The 27897-nt window shown below is 41.1% G+C and overlaps 1 protein-coding gene across 1 annotated transcript; it reads right to left on the minus strand.

The window, feature by feature from the left end:
• Positions 1-19068: 19068 nt before the first annotated feature.
• LOC123462048 (UPF0547 protein C16orf87 homolog) lies at positions 19069-19397 on the minus strand. The gene has a single exon (XM_045153852.1). It carries the CDS (start codon positions 19395-19397, stop codon positions 19089-19091), a length of 309 nt encoding a protein of 102 aa, XP_045009787.1. The 3' UTR covers positions 19069-19088.
• Between the last annotated feature and the right edge of the window lie 8500 nt (positions 19398-27897).

Here is a 27897-nt window from a genome sequence, read left to right on the forward strand (position 1 = left end):
GACATAGTATGTAAAGAACACATGTCGGTACCATCCTTTTCCTCATCCCTGCCCTTTCTCTGAAGGGGATCTTCTTGTTGGGGATGCAGGTCATTCCCATGGGGATTGTGGGTCTGCATGCACCACTTTGTGCAGCTAGCTTTACGTGGGTACTGGGGAATCAAACACAGGTCTTTAGGTTTTGCAGGTGAGTGCCTTAACCACTGAGCCATGTCTCCAGCTCTATTTATTTATTTGGTTTTTTGAGGTAGGGTTTCACTCTAGCCCAGGCTGACCTGAAATTCACTATGTAGTCTCAGGGTGGCCTCAAACTCACAGTGATCCTCCTACCACTGCCTCCCTAGTGCTGGGATTAAAGGCATGAACCACTATGCCTGGCTTATTTATATTTTTATTATTTTCTAGGTAGGTATTTTCTCTGTAGCCCAATGTTGAAGTTAGCTTCATGTTGCTGGCAGAAAGTACTTGACCAAAAGCAGTTTATGGGAGGAATGGGTTTATTCTGGCTTATGGGCTTGAAGGGAAGCTCCATGATGACAGAGGAAAATGATGACATGAGAGGGTGGACATCACCTTCTGGCCAATATCAGGTAGAAAACAGTAGCAGGAGAGTGTGCCAAACACTGGCAAGGAGGAACTGGCTATAACACCCATAAGCCAGCCCAACATTACACCACCCCCAGATGGCTTTAAAAAATTTATAAATTTATTGGGGATACCTGAATCAAATCATCACACTCAGGCTGACCTGAAACTCACTCTATAGTTCCAGGCTGGCTTCTCCCACCTCTGCCTCCCAAGAGCTGGGATTAAAGCTATGAACCATCACACCAGTTGTGCCTCTGGCTTTACATGGGTACTGGGGAATTGAACTTGCGCAAGCAGACTTTGCAAGCAAGTTCCTTTAATTGCTGAGCCCATTTTTTAAATTTTTTTTTAAAAATTTTTATTTATTTGAGAGTGACAGACACAGAGAGAAAGACAGATAGAGGGAGAGAGAGAGAATGGGTGCGCCAGGGCTTCCAGCCTCTGCAAATGAACTCCAGACGCATGTGCCCCCTTGTGCATCTGGCTAACGTGGGACCTGGGGAACTGAGCCTCGAACCGGGGTCCTTAGGCTTCACAGGCAAGCGCTTAACCGCTAAGCCATCTCTCCAGCCCCCATTTTTATTCTTACATATGTAGGCACCTCTCTAGTCTGTCTGCCATCTCCAGACCACATCCTAACATGTCATATGGACATCCTCATCCTGATGTACTAAGTGGAGCTGCCTGCAAGACATGCAGTGAGTTTCAAGGGATACAGCTTCCAGGAGTTGTCACTTATGCTGGAGTGGACTTTTTGGTGCTGCGGCTGCCTTTGAGGCCTCCATGCTCCTGTAAGTGACCCCGATAAGCTCTGTAGTTCATTAAACTATCCTTGGGTGGCGTTGTTGCATTGGTCTGTTACCGGTGCACTTTCTGGGTTTCATACCTCCCCAGGAAAAGTTAACATGCAACACATACACACACATCTTCCAGAAAATTGCATCTGTATTTCATTCACTCTATTTGTGTTGGACAATGATAATTTAGAACTTAAAATTTTATTTATTTGGTGTGTATAGATATATTTATATATGTGTGTGCTAAGTGATCAGGAGACAACTTTCAGGTCATTTCTTACCTTCCACCTCATTTTGAGGCAGGATCTCTTTTTCATCCATCATATTTGTGGTTTTCTAGGAAATTTTCCTGTTTCAGCCTTTCTTTTCACTGTAGGTGCACAGGTGGGGTCTAGAGATCTGAACTCAGATATTAATTATTCATGGCAAGTACTTTATTCACTGAGTCATCTCCCCCCACTTAATTTTTATCTTTATGGCTTGATCAGTCTACATGTTAGAGCAAATGCTAAAATTACTTTAAAAATGTTAGTTAGCTGGGCGTGGTGGCACATGCCTTTAATCCCAGCACTCAGGAGCAGAGGTAGGGAGATTGCCATGAGTTTGAGGCCACCCTGAGAATACACAGTGAATTCCAGGCCAGCTTTGAGCTAGAGTGAGACTCTACCCTGAAAAACCAAAAAAAAACCCAAAACAATAAATAAAAATAAAAAAATAATAATGATGATGATGATAATAATTTTTTTTTTTTTTTTGGCTTTTCGAGGTAGGGTCTCACTCTGGTCCAGGCTGACCTGGAATTAACTCTGTAGTCTCAGGGTGGCCTTGAACTCATGGCGATTCTCCTACCTCTGCCTCCCGAGTGCTGGGATTAAAAGTGTGCGCCACCATGCCCAGCTGATAATAATAATTTTTATTTACTTATTTGAGAGAGAGAGAGAGAGAATGGGCATACCAGGGCTTCCAGCCCCTGTATATGTGTCACCGTGTGCATCTGGTTTATGTGGGTCCTGGGGAATCAATCCTGAGTCCTTTGGCTTTGCAGGGAAGCACCTTAACCACTAAGCAATCTCTCCAGCCCCTAATTTACTTTTCTAGAAGATAAGTGGGATGTCCTTAGTCCCTACTTCAGGGTAACTTCCTGTTTAGTCATTTGACCTTTTGAACTCCTTAGCTTTCATAAGAACATAAGAACACATCTGTTTTACCAGCACTCTGCTGAGAGGTAAAGTGATTATTCAGCAATTACAGGCACTGTGGAACAGTATCATCTACACATTGTCTAGGATTATGACCCTAGACTCACAGCTGTCGAGTCCAATTGGAACAAAACCCAAATTTTAATGTTAATAATGTTAATTTAAATGAATCATAATTATCTACAAAATTCCCAGGCAAATGAGTGCTATATGGCTTTGAGAAGGACTAATGCTACTGGAGAAGTTTTGTGATGGAAATATGTAGCTCAACACCAAGTTTGTCTTATTCCTCAACACATGGTCCTTAGACTTTCTTGCAGTTAGGTTTTGTACCGTGGGTGGAGATAAAGGAGATGTTTTCAGGACAGACCACAAAAGTCCATGCGTGATGATGTACATGTTCTCTTTCACTTTTGTGATGACCTCAGAGACCACATGACTAAGATTGCAAAGTCACAAAATGGAAGGATTCTGGACCTCTGAGTCATCACCTGAAAGAAAGTCATCAAGGAAAGTTGTCTGATTGACTTGAAAATGAGAAATAAGCAAAGCAAAGTTAAATCGCCTGGCATAGTAGCCCATGCCTTTAATCGCATCACTTGGGAGGCTAAGGCAGGAGGATTACTGTGAGTTTGAGGCCAAACTTGAGACTACGTAGTCAATTCCAGGTCAGCCTGGGCTAGGGGGAGACCCTACCTCAAAAAAGAGTTTTAAATTAGCACCAGGACAAATGAGATAACCCTTACTTTTTTAATAGAGAATTTAATAGGTGTAGGTCCTCTTGTGGCCCATGATTGATGGTAGCTTGATATTGGATTGTGGGCTGATGTTTGGATATGGTTCTGACTTCTTTCCCAGCTCCAGCTATGGGTCTCATACCACTGAGGGGATCAGTTAGCCAAATCAAGAGCAGTTGGTTCCCCACCATGGCTGTGTGTCACTATTGCACTTGTGTGGGCATCACAACAGGTTATTTGTTGCTAAGTAGGTTAGACCATGAGTTGCTTGGACAGATATTGGTCATTTTCCCCCAGTCACCCATGTACCACCTTCTGGCACTAGACACGCTGACTGTCTGGGGACTAACTCTCTTCTATCTTCCAGCCATGCCATTCCATTTTACATGTCAAATGCATATCATAGAGGTTTTGTGATTTATTTATACCATACCTGAGCTCACTCTAATATAGTTCTAGTTGATAGTACTTTTTAGGTGTTTAATTCTGGAGATTACATGGGTAAGATTTTCCTAATTTTATATAATTGATAAAATTTGCAAAGTTTATCAATCACTAGGTAAATATTTAATGATAGGTATCCAATATAAAAATACAGAAATAAAAAGAGAGACTAGTTGGAAAGGAGAAATTCAGTGGAAGGGGGATTTGGGAGGGGGAAAATTGTCAATAAGAAATATGGAGGTACTTCCGGTTAAGATGGCGTCATAGGTACCATGCCAAAGCAGCCTGGGGGGAAAAAAGACCAAAAAAACCTCAGCAAAATACACACTTTTACTAAAAAGTGAGGTGTATAGGAAACTGAAGCGGCAGCAGAGAAGTAGGAGAGATCCAGAGCATCCAGAGCCCGCACAGGCCGGCAAAAGCGGCCTGGCAGCTCCGCCAACCTCCGCGGCGGGGCGCACCAGAAAGCCGCCAAGCTGTCCGCAACTCAGGAAACGTGAAGGGAGAGCGGCGGTGAGCAGTGGAGGAGCAGACCGTGAGGTAGAAGCACACGAAGCACACGTGGAGCAGCGAGAGAACCAGAGCAGCTGCGGCTCCCTCTCCTGCTCCCTCCCCTCCCCCACTGCCTGAGCCCAGCTCCAGCGAACAGAGCAGCGTCCAGGGACCCGGCCCCGCCAACTTGAGTCGACAGTGGGACCCAAGCAGGAGCAGAGTTTGGCAGCAACATCGGCAGCTCCGGAACCGGTACCAGCGGCCCCAGCAGCAGCAGACCCAGGACCGGCAGCAGCAGCAGACCCAGGAGCGGCAACAACAGCAGACCCAGAAGCAGCAGCAGTTCCAGCAGCAGGGGTGCTGATCTGCAGGGCCACAGTTGCCAGGCTCGGTTTGCCCTGCAGGAAAAGCCAGTGCCCAGCTCCAGAAATCAGAACAGCAGCCCGACAACCCAGGCAGCAACTTGACTGAGACCAAACTCATCCAAGGTAACTGGGTTTGCACCAGGGAAGGGTCTCACTTGGTCACAAGCTGACTGAGATCCCTCAACAGACCAGAAATTTTAACCTCTGTGTTGATAGAGGATCTGGTTGTTATAATAACTACTCTGGCATACATACTTGGGGCTGTTTTTTTTTTTTTGAGATATTACTTTTTATTGGACATGTATAAGATCCACTTTTACATTATTACAAACATTTTACAAATAAAAAATTGTTTTCATCAAAAAAGAAAACATTTCCTGGATTTACCATTATACAGTGGAAACAAAGGACATATATAAACATGAAGGTCATACTCCAAGTATTAGAAAAGAATACTGACGGATTCACTTCAATAACTTTTTTTTTTTCAGTACTGGGGATCAAACCGAAGGTCTTGAGCATGCTAGGCATGTGCTATACCGCTGAGCTATCCTCCAGCATACAGTTTTATGATTACCCACACTCTATATTGACTTCCAAAGGATGAAACAAACATATAAGAGGAGGATGATCCTCAAAATATGACATATTTCCAAAAATACTCAACTTCATATACAGTCTGTCTTTCCTTGCATGGGATTTGGTCAATGGATATCAGCAATAGAATTATATTACATAAAACACTGGAAAATGCAGAACACACTGTCTTTAAGTTTTTTTTTTTTTATCAGCTTTGTCATATGAGGAGTAGCTACCCAGAGCACCCACGTGGTCATCTGAAATACAATGTGCATACATTATCTTATGACGAATCACATATATGAGGGAATGAGTCTTATTTCTAAGACAATCTTAAAATAGTCTTAATACAGGAATATTTCATCCTTATTTTTTGGATTTCATATTCTTTGACATCTCAGACTAAGCCAACATATAACGGCCTAACGGTTCCAACTACCCCACTTGATTTTAGTCACAGGACGTACCATCTAGGAGAATGGACCAAGCAGAATTTCTGAAATGCCCAAATCAAAGACTTGTTATAAAAACTATACAATCCCGTCATCATGAGCCCAGTGTCTCTCTCAGAGATTTGTTTCATAAATACTGGAAGCCTAGCATCTTAGAAGTATTTCAGTGAAATATTTAATAATACTGTCAGCCTAAGCTTGCAAAGTGGTTTAGTTAACATGGACATCTGAGAGCCTCAAGTTGCTTCTGGTTGCTTTCGTCGATCGAATTCAGCGCTGCCTGACTGATTTACTTCTGAGACCCAGTCTCAGACTATAATAACCTGGGCTGGCCTTGAGCTCACTATGTAGCCCAGGCTATCCTTGAACGCATGTAGCTCTTTCTGCTTCAGCCTCCCCAAATGCTCAGATTACAGGCACGAGCCACCTGGCTTCTGCCTGAATTTGAATGCATTTTGAAAGGAGACTTGTTGGATACTTTTTTTTCCCCCTTCTAGCAACAAAGGGGCTAAGTGTCAACCTCTATGGCTCACAGTTTTGTATGACAAACATATACACAGAAGACATGCAGAAGAATCTAGTTTGGAGAGTATACTCAAAAGCTTATGTTGCAATGAGATGCTGGATTTCAGAGTTGTTGGTCAAGACTTTTTCATATCAAAAGTATTTATCACATTAGTTGTTTGTAAACAGAACCCTTCAATACCATCACAGAGGGGAGTCAACCATTGAAAAATGTAAACTGCCGGTCAGGGGATTCTCTACCCTCAGCTACCCCTCCCTCCTCTCTGGTCTGCCCTCAGACTCTCTGGCAGGCTTGTGCGCTCTTCCTAACGAGGTGTTAAGACTGTTCCTTCAGGTCACAAGATGCCGCTCATCCTATGCTCAAGGTGTTGGACAACTGCAAATTCTCCCAAGTCTGGGCCATTTGAAAGTTTTAAGTTTCTCAACTCAAAAAAAAAAAAAAAAAAAAAAAAAAAGGATCAGAAGTGGATTTGGTACTCAGCAACTTTTAAAAATAACCACATGGGTAAGATCTGAACAATACTGGGCTCCAAGGAAGGTAAGGAATAAACTGTAAGGCAGATGCTCAGAAGACCCTCAACAGATTGGGACAGACCAGCACTGACTCGTGACTACAGCATGGCTCAGCAGGAATGCTCACTGCCCACCCATGTTGGGGCTGTTTTTGACTGAATGGGTACAGTGTTTAGTTAACTTTTAGAACCTACCGGTGTTTTATTCCACTCAGCCTACTTGAATACTCCCATAGCAGGGAAACTCAACCCCTAGGAGCACCTTTGTAGATACTCTCAGAGTCTTAAGAGCCACATCTAACACCTTAAGCTCCTACCCTGAAAATATATAACATCAAATCAATTGATACAGCTAAGAATATCCAGCTAGCTAGAAAATCCAAGCATTAACTTAATCCAAGATGCAAAAATATATACATTATAACACAAGAAACACTAAAAAGCAAGATGATATAAATCCACCTAAAAGTATTAATGCATCAGAAATGACCTCCAGTGAGAATGAGTTAGAGGAAATGCCTGAGAAAGATTTCAAAAGAATGCTTGTAAATATGTTCAAAGAAGTCAGAGAACAAATGAAAGGAGTCAAAGAGGAACTTAAAGAGGAAATCAAAGGAATCAAAGAAGATGCAGGACACCAATTTCATGAAATAAAGAAGGCAATACAAGATATAAATAAGGAAATAGAAATAATAAAGAAAAACCAGTCAGAATTACTAGCAATGAAGAACACAGTTAATGAACTAAAAAACTCTGTAGAAAATCTCACCAGTAGAATGGATGAAGGAGAGGACAGAATATCTAAGCTAGAAGACCAGGTGGCAGATCTAATACAGTCCAACAAAGAGAAAGACAAACTTATAGAAAAGTATGAGTGGGAATTTCAAGATATTTGGGACACTATGAAAAGATCAAATATTAGAATTCAGGGCATAGTAGAAGGAGAAGAATTTCACTCAAAAGGCATAGTAGGTGTCTTCAACAAAATCATAGAAGAAAATTTCCCCCAAATTGGGAAAGAGGTGCCAATACAGATACAGGAAGCCTTTAGAACCCCAGCCAGACAAAACCTGGAAAGAACCTCTCCTAACCATATTATAATCAAACTTCCAAACACACACACCAAAGAAAAAATATTGAAAGCAGTTAGAGATAAAAATCAACTTACCTACAAAAGTAAAACCATCAGGATTACAGCAGATTATTCAACACAAACTTTTAAAGCCAGAAGGGCTTGGGGGGATATATTCCAAGTTCTGAAAGATAACAACTGTCACCCAAGGTTACTTTATCCTGCAAAGTTATCCATCCAAATAGAGAATAAGGACATTCCATGACAAAAGCAGGTTAAAGGAGTATTTGAAGACAAAACCAGCTCTACAGAAAATACTTGATAGAATCCTCCATGCTGAAGAAAAGGAAAAGCACACATATAAGGAACCTAGAAAAAACAAGCAATACTCAAATACTAGTTAACAGAAGAGAGCACAGGTAGAACCAGAACCACAAAAAAAAAAAAAAAAAAAAAAAAAAAAAAGGCAAACATAAATACACACCTTTCAATAATATCTCTTAATATCAACGGCCTCAATGCCCCAACGAAAAGACATAGATCGCTGACTGGGTAAAAAAGCAGGATCCTACAATTTGTTGTCTCCAAGAAACTCACCTTTCTACAAAGGATAGACATTAGAAAGGTTGGAAGATGGTGTTTCAAGCAAATGGGCCTAGAAAACAAGCAGGGGTTGCTATCCTAATATTGGACAGGGTAGACTTTAGTCCAATGTTAGTCAAGAAAGATAAGGAAGGTCACTTTATATTGATTAAGGGCACACTCCAACAGGAGGACATTACAATCCTAAACATATATGCACCTAACATGGGGGCTCCCAAATTCATCAAACAAACACTGTTAGAACTAAGGTCACAAATAACACAAAACACAGTGTTGGTGGGTGACTTTAACACCCCACTCTTATCAATTGACAGGTCATCCTGGGAAAAAATAAACAGAGAGGCATCTGGACTAAATGAGATCATAGAAGGAATGGACTTAACAGATATATACAGGACATTTCATCCAAAGGCTGCAGAATATACATTCTTTTCATTCATTCATACATTCTTTTCAGCAGCACATTCTCTAAAATAGACCATATATTAGGACACAAAGAAAATCTTAACAAATTCAGGAAAATTGAAATAAGTCCTTGCATTCTATCTGACCACAATGGAATTAAACTACAAATCAGTAGCAAGAAAGTCTATAGAGCATACACAAAATCATGGAAATTAAACAATATGATACTAAATGATGAATGGGTCAATGAAGAAATCAAAAAGGAAATAAAAAAATGTATAGAGTCCAATGATAATGAGAACACAACATACCAAAATCTCTGGGACACAATGAGGGCAGTTCTAAGAGGTAAATTTATAGCCTTAAGTGCCTATATTAAGAAATTAGAAAGCCGGGTGTGGTGGCGCACGCCTTTAATCCCAGCACTCGGGAGGCAGATGTAGGAGGATTGCCATGAGTTCAAGGCTACCCTGAAATGACAGAGTTAATTATAGGTCAGCCTGGACCAGAGTGAGACCCTACCTCGAAAAACCAAAAAAAAAAAAAAAAAAAAAGAAATTAGAAAGGTCGCAAGTAAACGACCTAATGCTTCGCCTTAAAGCCTTGGAAAAAGAAGAACAAGGCAAACCAAAAATCAGTAGACAGGAAGTAATAATAAAGATTAGGGCAGAAATTAATGAAATAGAAACAAAAAGAACAATCCAAAGAATTAATGAAACAAATAGTTGGTTCTTTGAAAGGATAAACAAGATTGATAAACCCTTAGCAAATCTGACCAAAAGAAAGAGAGAAGAGACACAAATTAATAAAATCAGAGATGAACAAGGTAAAATCACAACAGATTCCAGAGAAAATCAAAAAATCATAGGGACATACTATAAAAGCATATACTCCACAAAGTATGAAAATCTGAAAGAAATGGATGATTTCCTTGATCTATATGACCTACCTAAATTAAATCAAAATGAGATTAATCACTTAAATAGACCTATAACAAACATAGAGATCCGAACAGTTGTCAATAATCTCCCAACTAAAAAAAGCCCAGGCCCAGATGGATTCACTGCTGAATTTTACCAGACTTTTAAGGAAGAGCTAACACCATTGCTTCTTAAGCTCTTCCAGGAAATAGAAAAAGAAGGAATTCTACCAAACTCCTTCTATGAGGCCAGCATCACCCTGATACCAAAACCAGGCAAAGATAGAACAAAAAAAGAAAATTACAGACCAATCTCCCTCATGAACATAGATGCAAACATTCTCAACAAAATATTGGCAAACAGAATACAAGAGTATATCAAAAAGATCATTCACCCTGACCAAGTAGGCTTTATCCCAGAGATGCAGGGATGGTTCAACATACGCAAATCTATAAATGTAATACATTACATAAACGGGTTGAAGGACAAAAAATCACATGATCATCTCATTAGACGCAGAGAAAACATTTGACAAAATCCAACATCCCTTCATGATAAAAGTCCTACAGAGACAGGAAATAGAAGGAACATATCTCAATATAATAAAGGCTATTTATGACAAGCCTACAGCCAACATATTACTAAATGGGGAAAAACTGGAAGCTTTCCCACTAAAATCAGGAACAAGACAAGGGTGTCCACTGTCCCCACTTTTATTTAATATAGTTTTGGAAGTCTTAGCCATAGCAATAAGGCAAGAGACACACATAAAAGGGATACAAATTGGAAAGGAAGAGATCATGTTATCATTATTTGCAGATGACACGATTCTATACATAAAGGACCCTAAAGACTCTACTAGCAAACTGTTAGAGCTGATCAAAACCTACAGCAATGTATCAGGATACAAAATAAATACACAGAAATCAGTAGCCTTCATATATGCTAACAACAAACACACAGAGGATGATATCAGAGAATCACTCCTGTTCACAATTGCATCAAAAAAAAATAAAGTACCTTGGAATAAACCTAACCAAGGAAGTAAAGAATCTATACAATGAGAACTTTAAAACACTCAAGAGAGAAATTGCAGAAGACACTAGAAAGTGGAGAAACATCCCTTGTTCCTGGATCAGAAGAATCAATATTGTGAAAATGGCAATCTTACCTAAAGCAATCTACACATTTAATGCAATCCCTATCAAAATTCCAAAGGCTTTCTTCATGGAAATAGAAAAAACAATCCAAAAATTCATTTGGAATCACAAAAAACCTCGAATATCTAAAATAATACTGAGCAACAAAAATGAGGCTGGTGGTATCACCATACCTGATTTTAACCTATACTACAGAGCCATAGTAACGAAAACAGCATGGTACTGGCACAAAAACAGGCATGTAGATCAGTGGAACAGAATAGAGGACCCAGATGTAAGCCCAAGTAGCTATAGCCACCTGATATTCGATAAAAATGCCAAAAATACTCATTCGAGAAGAGACAGCCTCTTCAGCAAATGGTGTTTTGAAAACTGGATATATATCTGCAGAAGGATGAAAATAGATTCTTCTCTGTCGCCATGCACAAGAATTAAGTCCAAATAGATTAAAGACCTTAACATCAGACCGGAAACTTTGAAACTGCTAGAGGAAAAAGTAGGGGAAACCCTTCAACATATTGGTCTTGGCAAAGACTTTCTGAATACAACCCCAATTGCTCAGGCAATAAAACCACAGATTAATCACTGGGACCTCATGAAATTACAAAGATTTTGCACTGCAAAGGAACAGTGAAAAAAGCAAAGAGGCAACCTACAGAATGGGAAAAAATCTTCGCCAGCTATATATCTAATAGAGGATTAATATCTAGGATATACAAAGAACTCAAAAAGTTAAATAATAAGGAATCAAACAAGCCAATCAAAAAATGGGCTATGGAGCTAAATAGAGAGTTCTCAAAGGAAGAAATATGAATGGCATATAAGCATCTAAAAAAATGTTCTACGTCACTAGTCATCAGGGAAATGCAGATTAAAACTACATTGAGATTCCATCTCACTCCGTTGGATTGGCCACCAGCATGAAAAAAAATGATCATATATGTTGGTGGGGATGTGGAAAAAAAGGAACCCTTATACACTGCTGGTGGGAATGCAATCTGGTCCAGCCATTGTGAAAAACTGATGAGTGGATAATGAAGATGTGGCACATTTATACAATGGAGTTCTACTCAGCGGTAAAGAAAAATGAAGTTATGAAATTTGCAGAAAAATGGATGGACCTGGAAAGGATTATACTAAGTGAGGTAACCCAGGCCCAGAAAGCCAAGCGCCACATGTTCTCTCTCATATGTGGATCCTAGCTATAGATGACTGGGGCTTCTGCGTGAGAATGAAAATACTTAGTAGCAGAGGCCAGTAAGTTAAAAAGGAGGCATAAAGGGTAGAGAAAGGAAGGGAGGAGGATACTTAATAGGTTGATATTGTATATATGTAATTACAATGATTGTAATGGGGAGGTAATATGATGGAGAATGGAATTTCAAATGGGAAAGTGTGGGGGTGGGGTGGGAGGGAATTACCATAGGATATATTTTATAATCATGGAAAATGTTAATAAAAATTTTTAATTAAATAAAAAGAAATATGGAAATTGGAGGCTGGCTGTGGTGGTGCATGCCTTTAATGCCAGCACTTGGGAGGCAGAGGTAGGAGGATCACCATGAGTTCAAGGCCACCCTGAGACTACATAGTGAATTCTAAGTCAGCCTTAGCTAGAGTGAGACCCTACCTCAAAAAAACAAAAAAAAAAAAGAAAGAAAGAAATATGGAAATTGTGCTGGGAGTGGTGGCACACACTTTTAATCCCACCACTTGGGAAGCAGAGGTAGGAGGATTTCTATAAATTCAGGGTCAGCTTGAGAGTACATAGTGAATATAGTGAATTCTAGGTCAGCCTGGGCTAGAGTGAGAACCTACCTCAAAAAATAAAAATAAAGAAAAAAAGAAATATGGAAATTGCGGGATAGAGGGATGGCTTGCTGGTTAGGGTGCGTACTTACAATGCCAAAGGACCCAGGTTCAAGTCCGTAGGAACTACATAAGCCAGATGCACAAAATGTTTGGAGTTTGTTTGCAGTAGCTAGAGCCCCTGGCATGCCCTTTCTCTCTCTCAAATAAATAGATATAAAATATGTTTTCTTAACTAAGGTAATTGGTTTGGGGAGATGGGTTTTAGGTTATGGCACTTCTCTGTGAAGCCCAAGGACCCAGGTTTGATTTTTCAGAACCCATGTAAGCTAGATCTACATGATGGCACATGTGTCTGGAGTTCATTTGCAGTGGCTAGAGGCCCTGGCACACCTATTCTCTTTCATAAATAAATAAATAAATAAAGTAAATTAAAAATATGAAAATGCCATGGGATACTATTTATAATTATGGAAGTCTTCAATAAAAAATTATTTAAAAATATGAAAATAGAGAGCATGACCTTGAAAAACCAAAAAATTATGGAAATAGAGATAGTTCAGTGGTTAAAGGCACTTTCTTTTTTTTGCAAACACAAATTGTTACTTTATTTTTTAACAACAAAATAGTAACAGTAACAAAGTAACTTAGCCATCAGCAGTGCAAAACAAAGACAAAACTAATGAACAGGTGTTAATCAGCTCAAATTAGTCATCACCTTTAAGTAGGAAAAACTATTATTGGTCTAGTGGTTCTCAACCCTGTCTGCACATTAGCGAAAGGGAGGAGAGGACTGGTGTGTAAAGTATCAACATGTAAGGCCCACTTCCGGAGAATTAAATGAAATGTCTTGAATGGGGCTCATGTAAAGACTTCATTTTTTTTTTTATTTTGCTGTTTTTTAAAACTTTTTAATTTTTTTATTAACAACTTCCATGATTATAAAAAATACCCCATGGTTATACCCTCCCTCCCCCCACTTACCCCTTTGAAACTCCACTCTCCATCATACCCCCTCCCCATCTCAATCAGCCTCTTTTACTTTTGATGTCTTGATCTTTTCCTCCTCTTATGATGGTCTTATGCAGGTAGTATCAGGCACTGTGAGGTCATGAATATCCAGGCCATTTTGTGTCTGGAGGGAGCATGTTGTTCCTGCCCTTCCTTTGGCTGTTACATTCTTTCCGCCACCTCTTCTGCATTAGACCCTGAGCCTTGGAAGGTGTGATACAGATATTGCAGTACTGAGTACTGTGGTCATTTCTTTCCATCACCATGATACCTTCTGAGTCATCCCAAGGTCACTGCATCTGAAAAGAGAAATTCTCAACCAAAAGTGAGAGTAGCATTAATATACGGTGTGAACATTAACAGAAGTGCTTATTGGGCAGTTTGATAAGCATAGTATATAGATTTGGCCAGACAACAGCAGACGTTATACCCCTAGGGCTTATGACTACTCCTGTTTTAAGTTTTCAGTTTCAGGGATGTATTCCCTTCCCTCATGTAAAGACTTTTAAAGTACTGTCAGTGTTGATTACAGGCCTAAAGTAGTAACAAAAATGTCCTCAAACCAATTAAAGTCAATAAACAGATCATAGAATAACTTCCTGTTTTAGAATGGTGAGGGGCAGGCACCCACTTCCCATTGTTTTGATTGCCATAGCAGTTTAACAGACATCAAATATCAAAAGTTCAAATGCTTCCCGAATTGAAATTCTCACGAGTTTAATTTTGAAAGTTCTTTTAGAACAATATCAGCTTTCAGAAAGTATCTCCCATATGGTAATTTTGCATAGATATTCAAGTCACCTATTTGTTCAGCTGTGTCAGTAGATGTACTAGAAAATATTTAATACTAGTTCTATAAAATGATATTCACTGCATATTCCACAAACTTTTTATCAGTGCAAAGATTTGACAGAGGAAGACAGGTGTGCTTCCCATCTATTTCTACAACTGCCAGACTCCTTTCTGTAAGACGAGAAAATATTTCACATATAACTGTACCATATCCTTGACAAATCCCCACTGGGAGTTCCATAGTAACTATAGTTACTTATTGTCAAAATAACTTTTCCTTATTTTTCAGGTCTAGAAGCAATGTCAAATATGGAAAGTCAGTTTTTCTTTATGCCTCTCCAAATTCAGTAAATTCTATTTCATCAGCTGTTCTTGTCAAGACACCATGTCAATCTCATCCACTCCATTCTTGTCTTGAAGTGTTGTCTCTGTCAGGCTGTCTTCACTGACTCTTTGGATATATGCCAGGTGGATAGGTAGTAAAGGATTCCTCCAGTATTGGAACTGCCAAAATTCTTCTTTGAACTGGAGTGCTGCGGACCCCATGGGGCCACTGCGCCCTGTCATGGGCAGCAGGCATGGTGTCTCCCCTGGTGGGCCACGGCTCTCCCACTCCTCACCTCTGCTTCCAGGGCATGTGGAACACTAGCTGCTCCATTGGGTGCCCCTTGGCCATGGTCCTGCCACCAAGGCCCTTTCTTATTAACTCTGATGGCCCAGATTCATTCAGTTCCCCAGTATCTGTGTGTAGCAGACAGCTTCAGGTTTGCTGAGATGGACTTTCAGACCAGGCACAGTTATGGAGGAAGAGATATTTATTGAAGCTTACAGTTCCAGGGGAAGTTCCATAATGGCAAATGAAGCTGGCCCTGCTTTCACAGGTCCAACGAGAGAGAGAGAGAGAGAGGGAGGGAGAGATATGCTCCAAAACCAAAAGCCAAAAGCCACACAGCACACTTCAGGAACGCCAGGTGGAACTAGATACTTGCATATCTTTAGATTGGAATTTCAAATCCACCACTACACCTTAAGATCCTCTCAGTGAGGACACCTCCAGCTAGGTGGCTGCAGAACCAAACTACAAACTAATACAGCACTGAATATATTAGAGGGCATCTATTCAAACTACCACACCATGTAAAGCCAGATGCACCAAATGGCACATGCATCTGGAGTTTGTTTACTCCAGGAGCCCTGGAGTACTTATGCTTGCTCGGTCTCTGTCTCTAAATAAATAAATAATTTTTTTTTTTAACTTTTAATATTAAGGTTTATTTTTTTCCATGGGGAGGTTAAGTAACAGTTTAAATAATTACCAAGATATATATAAATTAACATCCATTCAGATAAAACGTTACTGCTTATAAGTGGTTAAGATATATGTGTGTAATAAATATATCTTGTATTTAGGTTAATAGGCACCATCTTGACAGCAAATTTTTTAACAAATAAAACATTCAAGAAAACAAGGTGGCTTCCGGTTAAGATGGCGGCATAGGTACCATGCCAAAGCAGCCTGGGGGGAAAAAAGACCAAAAAAAACTCAGCAAAATACACACTTTTACTAAAAAGTGAGGTGTATAGGAAATTGAAGCAGCAGTGGAGAAGTAGAAGAGATCCAGAGCATCCAGAGCCTGCACAGGCCAGCAAAAGCGGCTCTGGCAGCTCCACCAACCGCGGCGGTAGGGCACCAGAAAGCTGCCAGGCTCAGCTTGAGCTGCAGGAAAAGCCAGGTGCGGGAGCTTCCCTCACACCGGCGCTCTCTGCAGCTCAGGAAACGTGAAGGGAGACCGGTAGTGAGCAATGGAAGAGCAGACCACGAGGTAGAAGAACACATGGAACAGTGAGAGAACCAGAGCAGCTGTGGCTCCCTCCCCTCCCTCACCGCCTGAGCCCAGCTCTGGTGAACAGAGCAGCGGTTCTGGGACGAGCCACGCCAACTTGAGCCAACAGCAGGACCCAAGCAGGAGCAGAGTTCAGCAGCAACATCAGTGGCTCTGGCACTGGTAACAGTGGCCCCAGCAGCAGCAGCTCCAGTCGCGGCAGCAGTGGCAGACCCAGCAGCAGCAGACCCAGGAGCGGCAGCAGCGGCAGATCCCACAGCAGCAGCTTCAGTGGCAGCAGCAGCAGTGGACACAGAAGCAGCAGCTTCAGCAGCAGTGGTGGCTCCAGCAGTGGCAGCTACAGCAGCAGCAGAGGCAGCAGCAGCAGTGGGTCCAGCAGCAGCAGCTTCAGCAGCAGCTGCTACAGACCCAGCAGCGGCAGCTTTAGCAGCAGCAGTTCCAGCAGCAGGGGTGCTGATCTGCAGGGCCACACTTGCCAGGCTCGGTTTGCCCCACAGGAAAAGCTAGTGCCCAGCTCCAGAAATCAGAACAGCAGCCCGACGACCCAGGCAGCAACTTGACTGAGACCAAAATCATCCAAGGTAACTGGGATTGTACCAGGGAAGGGTCACACTTGGTCGCAAGCTGACTTGGATTCCTCAACAGACCAGAAATCTTAACCTCTTTGTTGATAGAGGATCTGGTCGTTATAATAACTACTCTTGCATACATACTTGGGGCTGTTTTTGATTGAATGTGTACAGTGTTTAGTTAAATTTTAGAATCTACCTGTATTTTATTCCACTCAGCCTGCTTGAATACTCCCATAGCAGGGAAACTCAACCCCTAGGAACACCTTTGTAGATACTCTGAGTGTCTTAAGAGCCACACCTAACACCTTAAGCTCCTACCCTGAAAATATATAACATCAAATCAATTGATACAGCTAAGAATACCCAGCTAACTAGAAAATCCAAGCATTAACTTAATCCAAGATGCAAAAATATATACATTATAACACAAGAAAAAGCAAGACGATATAAATCCACCTAAAAGTATTAATGCATCAGAAATGTCCTCTAGTGAGAACGAGTTAGAGGTAATGCCTGAGAAAGAGTTCAAAAGAATGATTATAAATATGTTCAAAGAGGTCAAAGAACAAATCAAAAGAATCAAAGAGGAAATCAAAGGAATCAAAGAAGACACAGGACACCAATTTAGTGAAATAAAGAAGGCAATACAAGACATAAATAAGGAAATAGAAATAATAAAGAAAAACCAGTCAGAATTACTAGCAATGAAGAACACAGTTAATGAACTAAAAAACTCTGTAGAAAATCTCACCAGTAGGATGGATGAGGGAGAGGACAGAATATCTAAGCTAGAAGACCAGGTGGCAGATCTAATACAGTCCAACAAAGAGAAAGACAAACTTATAGAAAAGTATGAATGGGAATTTCAAGATATTCGGGACACTATGAAAAGATCAAATATAAGAATTCAGGGCATAGTAGAAGGAGAATAATTCCACTCCAAAGGCATAGTAGGCATCTTCAACAAAATCATAGAAGAAAATTTCCCTCAAATTGGGAAAAAGGTGCCAATGCAGTTACAGGAACCCTTTAGAACCCCAGCCAGACAAAACCCGGAAAGAACCTCTTCTTGCCATATTATAATTAAACTTCCAAACACACACACCAAAGAAAAAATATTGAAAGCAGTTAGAGAGAAAAATCAAGTTACCTACAAGAGCAAGCCCATCAGGATTACAGCAGATTATTCAACACAAACTTTTAAAGAAAACAAGGTCTTTATCTCTCTTGTATGATATCTCCTTAAAATGTAATTCTTTTTTTTTTAAAAATTTATTTATTTATTTATTTGAGAGCGACAGACACAGAGAGAAAGACAGAGGGAGAGAGAGAGAATGGGCGCGCCAGGGCTTCCAGCCTCTGCAAACGAACTCCAGACGCATGCGCCCCCTTGTACATCTGGCTAACGTGGGACCTGGGGAAGCGAGCCTCGAACCGGGGACCTTAGGCTTCACAGGCAAGCGCTTAACCGCTAAGCCATCTCTCCAGCCCTAAAATATAATTCTTATAAAGCACCCAAATTTTCAAACTGGCTAGAAAATATTTCTGTAAATTTAACTCCTACCTTAAATCATAAAAACAGTGGCCAAAAAATAAAATCAACTGAAAACAGAATTTACAGTCTATATTCTTAATTCCTCATCAATAAAATATCAAATGCCAATTTATTAAAAGTAAATGAATTTGGGGGGAGGGAGGGTATTATCATGGGATATTTTTTATAATCATGGAAGTTGTGTATATATATATATATATATATATATATATATATATATATATATATATATATATATTTAAAAGTCACTTTGTGACAGTATTTAAAATATTTCATCTCTGGTAACAAACCTGAAAACTATGAAGCATTTTAATTTTACTTCATTAGTTTTCGTATTTCCACCCTTCCCTTATCCCTACCCCTTTTTATTCTTTAACATCCATCCAGCTGGTTTGTTTTCTTCTGATTTTGTTTGGTAAATATAATTAATTATATCCCAAAACATTGGCAATGCTCCTTGACAAACAAGGAAATCCAAGCACAGTCCAAGCCTACAGCTTTGCTCCCAAAGTGTGGCACAGGCTAAATGACAGAAGGAACAAAAGCAATCAACAGCCCTTCCTTATTGAAACAGTCAGATGCTCCTGAGAGTCCACAACTGAGAATTTGCAGATGTAATCTTGAAGAAAGGTTCAACAGATTTTGTAGACAAATATCAGAGAATAAGTCTTTGATTGATAATTTTCCTATTTATTTCTGCCAAGGCAATAATTTTCCTATTTATTTCTGCCAAGGCAACTGAAAACGCGAAAGCCTTTCCATCAGAGAGGTTAGCATAGATGTCAATTTCCTTCTGTTTTTCTGCAGAAGGTGTTGATTTCTCTGAACGTTTTGCATTTAAAAATTTTCTGCTAATAAATATATAACCACAAGGACATGATTTACATGCAACAGGAACCTGTTGGTCACACTCAGGACCCGACTTGGTGGCCATTTTCAGTTTCTTGGCACGAGTTGCAGACATGCTCTTGCCTCCCTGGGCAGCCACAGCTCCGGGCTAACTCCATCCGCACCTCCCAGCTCCAGCGCCCCCCCCCCCAGACACAGACACACACAGACACACACAGACACACACACACACACACACACACACACACACACACACACACACACGGCAGCGGGGCGCGGGCGCGCGGTAGTGCGCCTAAATATTTTTAAAAAATATAGAAATACAGGCATGGTGGTACACACCTTTAATCCCAGCACTCGTGAGGCAGAGGTAGGATAACAGCTGTGAGTTTGAGGCCAGCCTGGGACTACATGGTGAGTTCCAGGTCAACCTGAGCTAGAGTGAGATCCTACCTCAAAAAATCAATCACGGGCTGGAGAGATGGCTTAGCGGTTAAGCGCTTGCCTGTGAAGCCTCAGGACCCCGGTTCGAGGCTCCGTTCCCCAGGTCCCACGTTAGCCAGATGCACAAGGGGGCGCACGTGTCTGGAGTTCGTTTGCAGAGGCTGGAAGCCCTGGCGTGCCCATTCTCTCTCTCTCCCTCTATCTGTCTTTCTCTCTGTGTCTGTTGCTCTCAAATAAATAAATAAAAATAAACAAAAAATCAATCAGGGCTGGAGAGATGGCTTAGCGGTTAAGCGCTTGCCTGTGAAGCCTAAGGACTCCCGGTTCGAGGCTCGGTTCCCCAGGTCCCACGTTAGCCAGATGCACAAGGGGGCGCACGCGTCTGGAGTTCGTTTGCAGAGGCTGGAAGCCCTGGCGCGCCCATTCTCTCTCTCTCCCTCTATCTGTCTTTCTCTCTGTGTCTGTCGCTCTCAAATAAATAAAAAAAAAAAAAAAAAACCAAAAAAAAATCAATCAATAAATCAATAAAATAAAATTTTAAAAAATAGAAATAAAGCTGGGGGCAGTGGCTTACCTCTATAATCTTAGCATTTGGAAGGCTGAGGTAGAAGGATTTCTGAGAGTTCGAGGCCAGCTTAGGTTGAATAGTGAATTTTTCAGGCCAATATGGGATACAGTGTAAGATCTTGTCTCAAAACAATAAAATTAACACACAAAAATATACGTGAAAATAGTCCATGTACCTTTGAGGCTGATATGATTCATCAATTCATGTAGAAAGGGAATAATCAATTTTGCTGTCAATCTGTGAAGTTGAAATTATGTTCTCTTCTAGAAACCAGTACTTATAAATATTAAACAAAGAAAAATAGAACAGGTATCTTTTCTTGTTTCTGTTAATAATTTCAATGTGTTAGCATTTTATTTTCAACTATATTTTGTTATCTTAAACTATGCTTCCAAGTACTTCCATGTAGTCACAATGTTCCATTAGAAGATTTCTGAGGCCAGACCTGGTGGTATAGGTAGTCTTTACTACTGAGGTAGAAGAACCAAAGACTCAAGGCCAGCCTGGGCAACATAATGAGAACCTGTTTTAAAATAAAAAGTGAGCCAGGTGTGGTGGTACACGCCTTTAATCCCAGGATTTGGGAGGCAGAGGTAGGAGAATCACCATGTTTGAGGCTGCGTAATTAATATCCAGGGCAGCCTGGGCCAGAGTGAGACCCTAACTCAAAAAACAAAACAAAACAAAACAAAAAATGAATAAAAACCCTACCAAAGCAATATTTTGCATGCTTTAGAAATTTGATGAATAAAGCAAAACTCTCCTACCCTTTTTCATTTTTCTATAATTTTCATGGTTTCACATATTTTTGTATAATTAATAGGAATTTGGTTATAGAGCAAAGCTATCTCTTTCTTTTGGTAAAGCTTTATTTTTATTTTATTTTATTATTTTTTTGGGGGGGGGGTAGGGTCTTGCTCTAGCCCAGGCTGACCTGGAATTCACTATGTAGTTTCAGGGTGGCCTTAAACTCATGGAAATCCTCCTACCTCTGCCACCCTAGTGCTGGGATTAAAGGCATGTGCCACCCCACCCAGCTAAAAGCTTTGTTTTTATTTATTACTAAAAATATTTATTTATTTTTTAAGAGTTGGAAGAAGAGAGAGTGAGAAAGAGAAAGAAAGGGTGGGAAAGAGAATGAACATGCTAGGGCCTCCTGCCACTGCAAACTAACTCCAGATGCCTGGGCCACTTTGTTCATGTAGCTTTACATGAGTCTGGGGAATTAAACTGAGATCATCAGGATTTGCACGCAAGCATCTTTAACCACTGAGCGATCGCTCTCCAACTTTTATTTATTTATTTATTTATTTATTTTGGTTTTTCAAGGTAGGATCTCACTGTAGCCCAGACTGACCTGGAATTCACTCTGTAGTCTCAGGCTGGCTTTGAGCTCACAGCGATCCTCCTATCTCTACCTCCCAAGTGCTGGGTTTAAGGGCGTGCAACACCATGCCCAGCTAAAGTAAGATTTTATTTTATTTTATTTACTTGAGAGTGACAGACACAGAGATAAAGAGGCAGAGAGAAAGAATGGGTGCGCTAGGGCTTCCAGTCACTGCAAACGAACTCCAGACATGTACTCCCCCTTGTGCATCTGGCTAACGTGGGTTCTGGGGATTTGAGCCTGGAACAGGGGTCCTTAGGCTTCACAGGCAAGTGCTTAACTGCTAAGCCATCTCTCCAGCCCTAAAATAAGTTTCATAAGTCAGTAAAAATCACCTTGATTTGCTATAAAGTAAAATACTGCTTGGAATAACATATTTGGTAATGAAAAAATGAACATTCATATTTGTCATAGATGGTAACTCTTTGGAATCTTGAGAAAAATAAAAATAAAAACATTTTTCCCATGCCTTGGCCATTCCAGGAATGCACTCACATCCTCAGTCTCTACAATAAATTCCATAGTTAACAATCATAAAAAAATAGGGGGCTAGAGAGCTGGCTCAGCGATTAAAGGTGCTTTCTTGTAAAGCCTGTTGTCCCAGGTTCAGTTCTGCAGTTCCCACATAAAGCCAGATGCACACAGTGGTACATGCATCTGGAGTTCATTTGCAGTGGAAAGAGGTCATAGTGTCTCCATTTCCTCTCTTATTCTTTCTGTTTCTGTGTCTCTCTCTCCTCTTGGAAATAAATAATATTTTAAAAATCATAAAAATATAGTTGAGCCAGGTGTGTGTTCCCTGCCTTTAATCCCAGCACACTAGAGGCAGAGGTAGGAGGATCACTGATCCTCCTGGGACAATGATCCTCCTGAGACCAGCCTGGGACTATGGAGTGAGTTGCAGGTCAGCCTGCTGGGTTAGAGTGAGAGCCTACCTCAGGGAAAAGAACAAAACAAAAACAAACAAACAAACAAACAAAACCCAGGAAAAATAAAAAGGGAGAAAGAAAAGAAAAACACAAAACAGAAACAAAAAATAGTTGAGGCACTGTCATGTGAAAGCTTTCCACAAAGCTATCATGAGTTCAAATCACAATTGCTGCTAAGGCCAAAAAGATGGACATATTTAGCAGTGCAACTGTAGTAGCTTCCATGGAGTAGGTCTTGTCCACAGTCAATGCCTCAAAAAGTACCTTCTCGGGCTGGGGAGATGGCTTAGCGGTTAAATGCTCGCCTGTGAAGCCTCAGGACCCCGGTTCGAGGCTTGATTCTCCAGGACCCACGTTAGCCAGATGCACAGGGGGGCACATACGTCTGGAGTTTGTTTACAGTGGCTGGAAGCCCTGGCATGCCCATTCTCTCTCTCTCTCTCTCTGCCTCTTTCTCTGTCTGTCACTTTCAAATAAATAAATAAATATAAAACAAAAAAAGATTAAAACAAAAAAAAGAAAAGTACCTTCTCAAATGACTCCTTGTTTTTATCAACAGACTACATTTAAAAAGAATCTATTTATTTGAGAGAGAGAGAATGGGTGCACCAGAGCATCTAGCCACCGTAATGAACTCTAGATGCATGTGCCGCCTTGTGCATCTGGCTTTACGTGGGTAATAGGGAATTGAACCCAGGTCTTTAGGCTTTGTAGGCAAGCATCTTAACCACTGATTTATCTCTCCAGCCCTCATACTACATTTTTAGAATTTGATAAGTTGAAATACTATCATATTGGGCTGGAGAGATGGCTAAGCAGTTAAGGCTCTTGCCTGCAAAGTTAAAGGACCTTGGTTCGATTCCCCAGGACCCAGGTAAGCCAGATGCACAAGGTGGTGCATGCTCTGGAGTTTATTTGCAGTAGCTGGAAGCCCTGGCACACCCATTCTCTCTCTCTCAAATAAATAAATAAAATGTTTTAAAAAATACTATCATATATATATATATTTTGAGGTAGGGTCTTGTGCTAGCTGAGGCTAACCTGGAATTCACTATGTAATCTCAGGGTGGTCTCACACTCATGGAGATCCTCCTATTTCTACCTCCTGAATGCAGGGGTTAAAGGTGTGCACCACCATACCCGGCTATTTTATTTTTTTAAACATTTTAGTGACAATTTTCATACATGTGCATATGTATTGATCATAGTCTCCTCCCATTACTTTCTTGTGTTCCTCCTCTCCCATCTCATTATCCTTTTCCACTTAACCCCTTCTTCATTTTTACATATACTTACATGTATTTATTTTGCACGTGTGTGTGTATGTGCACACATGTCTTTCTTCTATAAACACAAACCAGACACTTGAGTTACTTCTTGTGTGTCCAGCAGTATGGGTGGCTTGGGAATTGAAACCAGGTATGGTTTTGTGAGCAAGCACCTTTAACTGCTGAACTATCTTACCAGCGCCTAGAACCCCTTCTTCTTCTTCTTCTTCCTCTTCCTCTTCCTCTTCCTCCTCCTCCTCCTCCTCCTCTTCTTCTTCTTCCTCCTCCTCCTCTTCTTCTTCTTCTTCTTTTTTTTTTTTTTTTTTTTTTTGCTTTTTGGTTTTCGTGGTAGGGTCTCACTCTAGCTCAGGCTGACCTGGAATTCACTCTCAGGGTGGCACTGAACTCTCGGCAATCATCCTAACTCTGCCTCCCAAGTGCTGAGATTAAAGGTGTGTGCCACCACACCGGGTAATAATCTTATATTTTAAGTATTTTCTAATTCTGTTGAAGGATTAACACACCTCATTAAGAGAATTGCAAAGTTTAGAATTCAGATAAAATAAATTTTCAGCTTACAAATTATCTCAAAATGTTTTTTTAAATGACTATGGGAAATGTTTTTGCTGGTAAAGTGCTTACCATGCAGGCATGAGGACCTGAGTTTGGATCCCCACCACACATATAAAAGTCAGGCATGGTGGGACTATGATCTTTATTCTAGTGCTGCAGAGGTGGAGACAATCAGAAGATCCCCAGGGCTTGCTGGCTAGGTGAATAGGTAAGCACCAGGCTCAGTAAGAAACCTTGTTTAGGGACTTCCCCGCCAAGATGGCTACGGCTGCGCTGCAAATCCCGGGGAAAGAAAGATAGATGCAGATCCTAAGGAGACAGCCAACCCATCATACCTCAAAAGAGCCCCAGCTGAAACTAAGAAAAATTGGTGAAATAAGCAAGGGTGCTGTTTTCCTGATGAACCGGATAACAGCACAAAGGGAAAGGAGACCAACACAGAGAAAAATCAACTCCTACCAAATCAGAGAGCCAGAGCCTCAGAGGCCCCCAACACCTCAGCACTGAAGCAGACCAAAAATGAACCCAACATGGCTCAGGGAAATTTTGCAGAAGAGGGGGTGGAAAGAATGTCAGAGCCACATGTTGGGTCATGATATGCAGAGACATTTATCTTACCCATAACTGTGGGGTAACTCCACAATGCATGACCCGTATACCTCAACAAGGAGGGACCAGTGGGGAGAGGGTAGGTCATGGATGAACCTAATAATGGTACCAAACTGACTATTTGCTGAATACAAAACTAATGAATAAAAAAAGAAAATAAATAAAATAAAGTTTGAAGAAAAAAAAAAAAAGAAACCTTGTTTCATATAAGGTGGAGAGCGATTGAGTACATTGGATGTCAGCTTTTGACCTCCACACTCATGTGCATGAGCACCCAGAACCCACATCACATATGCAAAAGAAAAAAAAAATTGGGACTATTCTATATGGAATGGTGGTAATGGGCACATGACTGTGTACTTGTCAAGACCCATAAAACTGTGCTGTTATACCAAAAAAGTTAATTTAGAAGATTGATGGGAAAATATAGAAACCTACTTTGTTAGCTATTTAACAATATAATTATTCCTGCTTTAAATTTTTCTTTTTTAAATTTATTGGAGACAGAGGCACAGAGAGAGAAAGAATGGGCATGCCCAGGCTGACCTAGAATTGACTTGTAGTCTCAGGCTGGCCTGGAAATCACAGTGATTCTTCTACCTCTGCCTCCTGAGTGCTGGGATCAAAGGCAGGCGCCCCACAACCGGCCTCACATGTACTCTGTTTCCAGATGCTCCCCCACCCCACACCCCGCAGTAGGGTCTTGCTGTAGCCCAAGTTGACCTGGAATTCACTGTGTACTATCAGGGTGGCCTTGATCTCCTCCTAGTGCTGGGATTAAAGGCATGTGCCAACATGCCAGGCTGAGATGCTTTGGTATATGAATGATTTTCCTCTAAACCCTGGGTCTGCCACCTGTGTAATAACTCTCTTGGCTCTCTTGACTACTCGTTTTCCTGGCATCTGAGTCTCCTGGTCTGTTTTGGTCTTTTCTTTTTTTTTTTTTTTTAATTATTTTTATTATATTTTATTTGAGAGCGACAGACACAGAGAGAAAGACAGATAGAGGGAGAGAGAGAGAACGGGCGTGCCAGGGCTTCCAGCCTCTGCAAACGAACTCCAGATGCGTGCGCCCCCTTGTGCATCTGGCTAATGTGGGACCTGGGGAACCGAGCCTCGAACCGGGGTCCTTAGGCTTCACAGGCAAGCGCTTAACCGCTAAGCCATCTCTCCAGCCCATGTTTTGGTGTTTTCTTATTCTGCTATCTGTGTGATCTTTCCTTAAGACTTGAGCTCTTCACGACCCAATCTCTTAGCTTCCTTCTGTGTTAAAGGGCAAGACTAGCACTCTTATGTTTTGCTCCATACCTGTATGTGTGTGTTTCCTCTGAATCTTTTGGCCTGGGCTCTCATATTTTGCCTTCCACATGTGTGTGGGTATTTTTTTCTCAGAGATTTCACTGTGTTGGAGATATTCTCTTTATCCTCCCTTCTGGCTTGAGTTTCTAGCCCAGCCTTGAATTTCATAACTTTCTGTTGTTGTTGTCACTTTTTATTTATTTAAAACTTTGCCGGGCGTGGTGGCACACACCTTTAATCCCAGCACTTGGGAGGCAGAGGTAGGAGGATTGCTGAGAGTTCGAGGCCACCCTGAGACTACATAGTTAATTCCAGGTCAGCCTGGACCAGAGTGAGGCCCTACCTCGAAAAACAAAAAACAAAACAACAACAACAAAAAAACTTAAAAAAAAAAGTATTGACAACTCCATAACTGTAGACAATAACCCATGGTAATTCTCTCCCTCGCCCCACTTTCCCCTTTGCAACTCCACTCTCCATCATATCCCTTCCCAGTCTCAATCAATCTCTCTTTTATTATGATGTCATCATCTTTTCCTCCTATTATGATGGTCTTGTGTAGGTAATGTCAGGCACTGCAAGGTCATGAATATCTAGGACATTTTGTGTCTGGAGGAGCACGTTGTAAGGAGTTCTACCCTTCCTTTAGCTCTTACGTTCTTTCCGCCCCCTCTTCTTCAATGGATCCTGAGCCTTGGAAGGTGTCTTGCTGAGCACTCCTCTGTCACTTCCTCTCAGTACGATGGTGTCTTCTGAGTCATCCCAAGGTCACTTCTATCTGAAAAGAGAAGCTTCTGTAACCAAAAGTGAGAGTAGCATTAGTATATGGGTATGAACACTAGGAGAAGGGCTAACAGGGAAGTTTGGTGAGCATAGTATATACATATAGCCAGATAGCAGCAGATGTTACGCTCCTAGGGTTCATGACTACCCTTGTTGTAGGTTTTCAGTGCCAGGGATGTATTTCCTCCCGTGGAGTGGGCCTCCTGTCCAATTAGAGAGAGGTTGGTTTCCCCTATAACAGACATGCCACTATTGCACCCATTGGCTCATTTGGCCTGTCTGGCCAAATTTAAGGGTTGCAGTGTCCACTGTTGAGTATCTTCATTGGTGATTTCTCTCTCCCATTGAAATACATACAGCATAGCTTTTTCCAGCTTTCTGTTAGCTCGCCTACATGCAGGAGGTTTTTAGTTCAGCTCTAGCAGGATTTCTCAGTGACCTTGCAGTCCAAGTATGTGGAGTCTTCAGAAAAAGGGTCTTACCATCTATTCCTGGTGGGAAACCAAAGGCCTCGGCAATGGCCTGAAATGTTTTATGGGCATCAGGGACCTCCTTGGCCAACAACCCACTGGAAGGTATCCCATCCCTGGCACTGAAAATTTTCTAGTAACAATCTATGGCTTCTGAGTGTTCCATTGTCCAAGAAAGTAGGTTTCCGTATGACTTATTCATACCTTCTTAGATTTTTATTAGATTAGCCCTCTCTCCACCTTTCTTTTACTCAATCTCTTCCTCTGACCTCACTTAGGCCTTTT

The sequence above is a fragment of the Jaculus jaculus genome, chromosome 7 (assembly GCF_020740685.1).
Source record: "Jaculus jaculus isolate mJacJac1 chromosome 7, mJacJac1.mat.Y.cur, whole genome shotgun sequence".
NCBI classification, from domain to species: Eukaryota; Metazoa; Chordata; class Mammalia; order Rodentia; family Dipodidae; genus Jaculus; species Jaculus jaculus.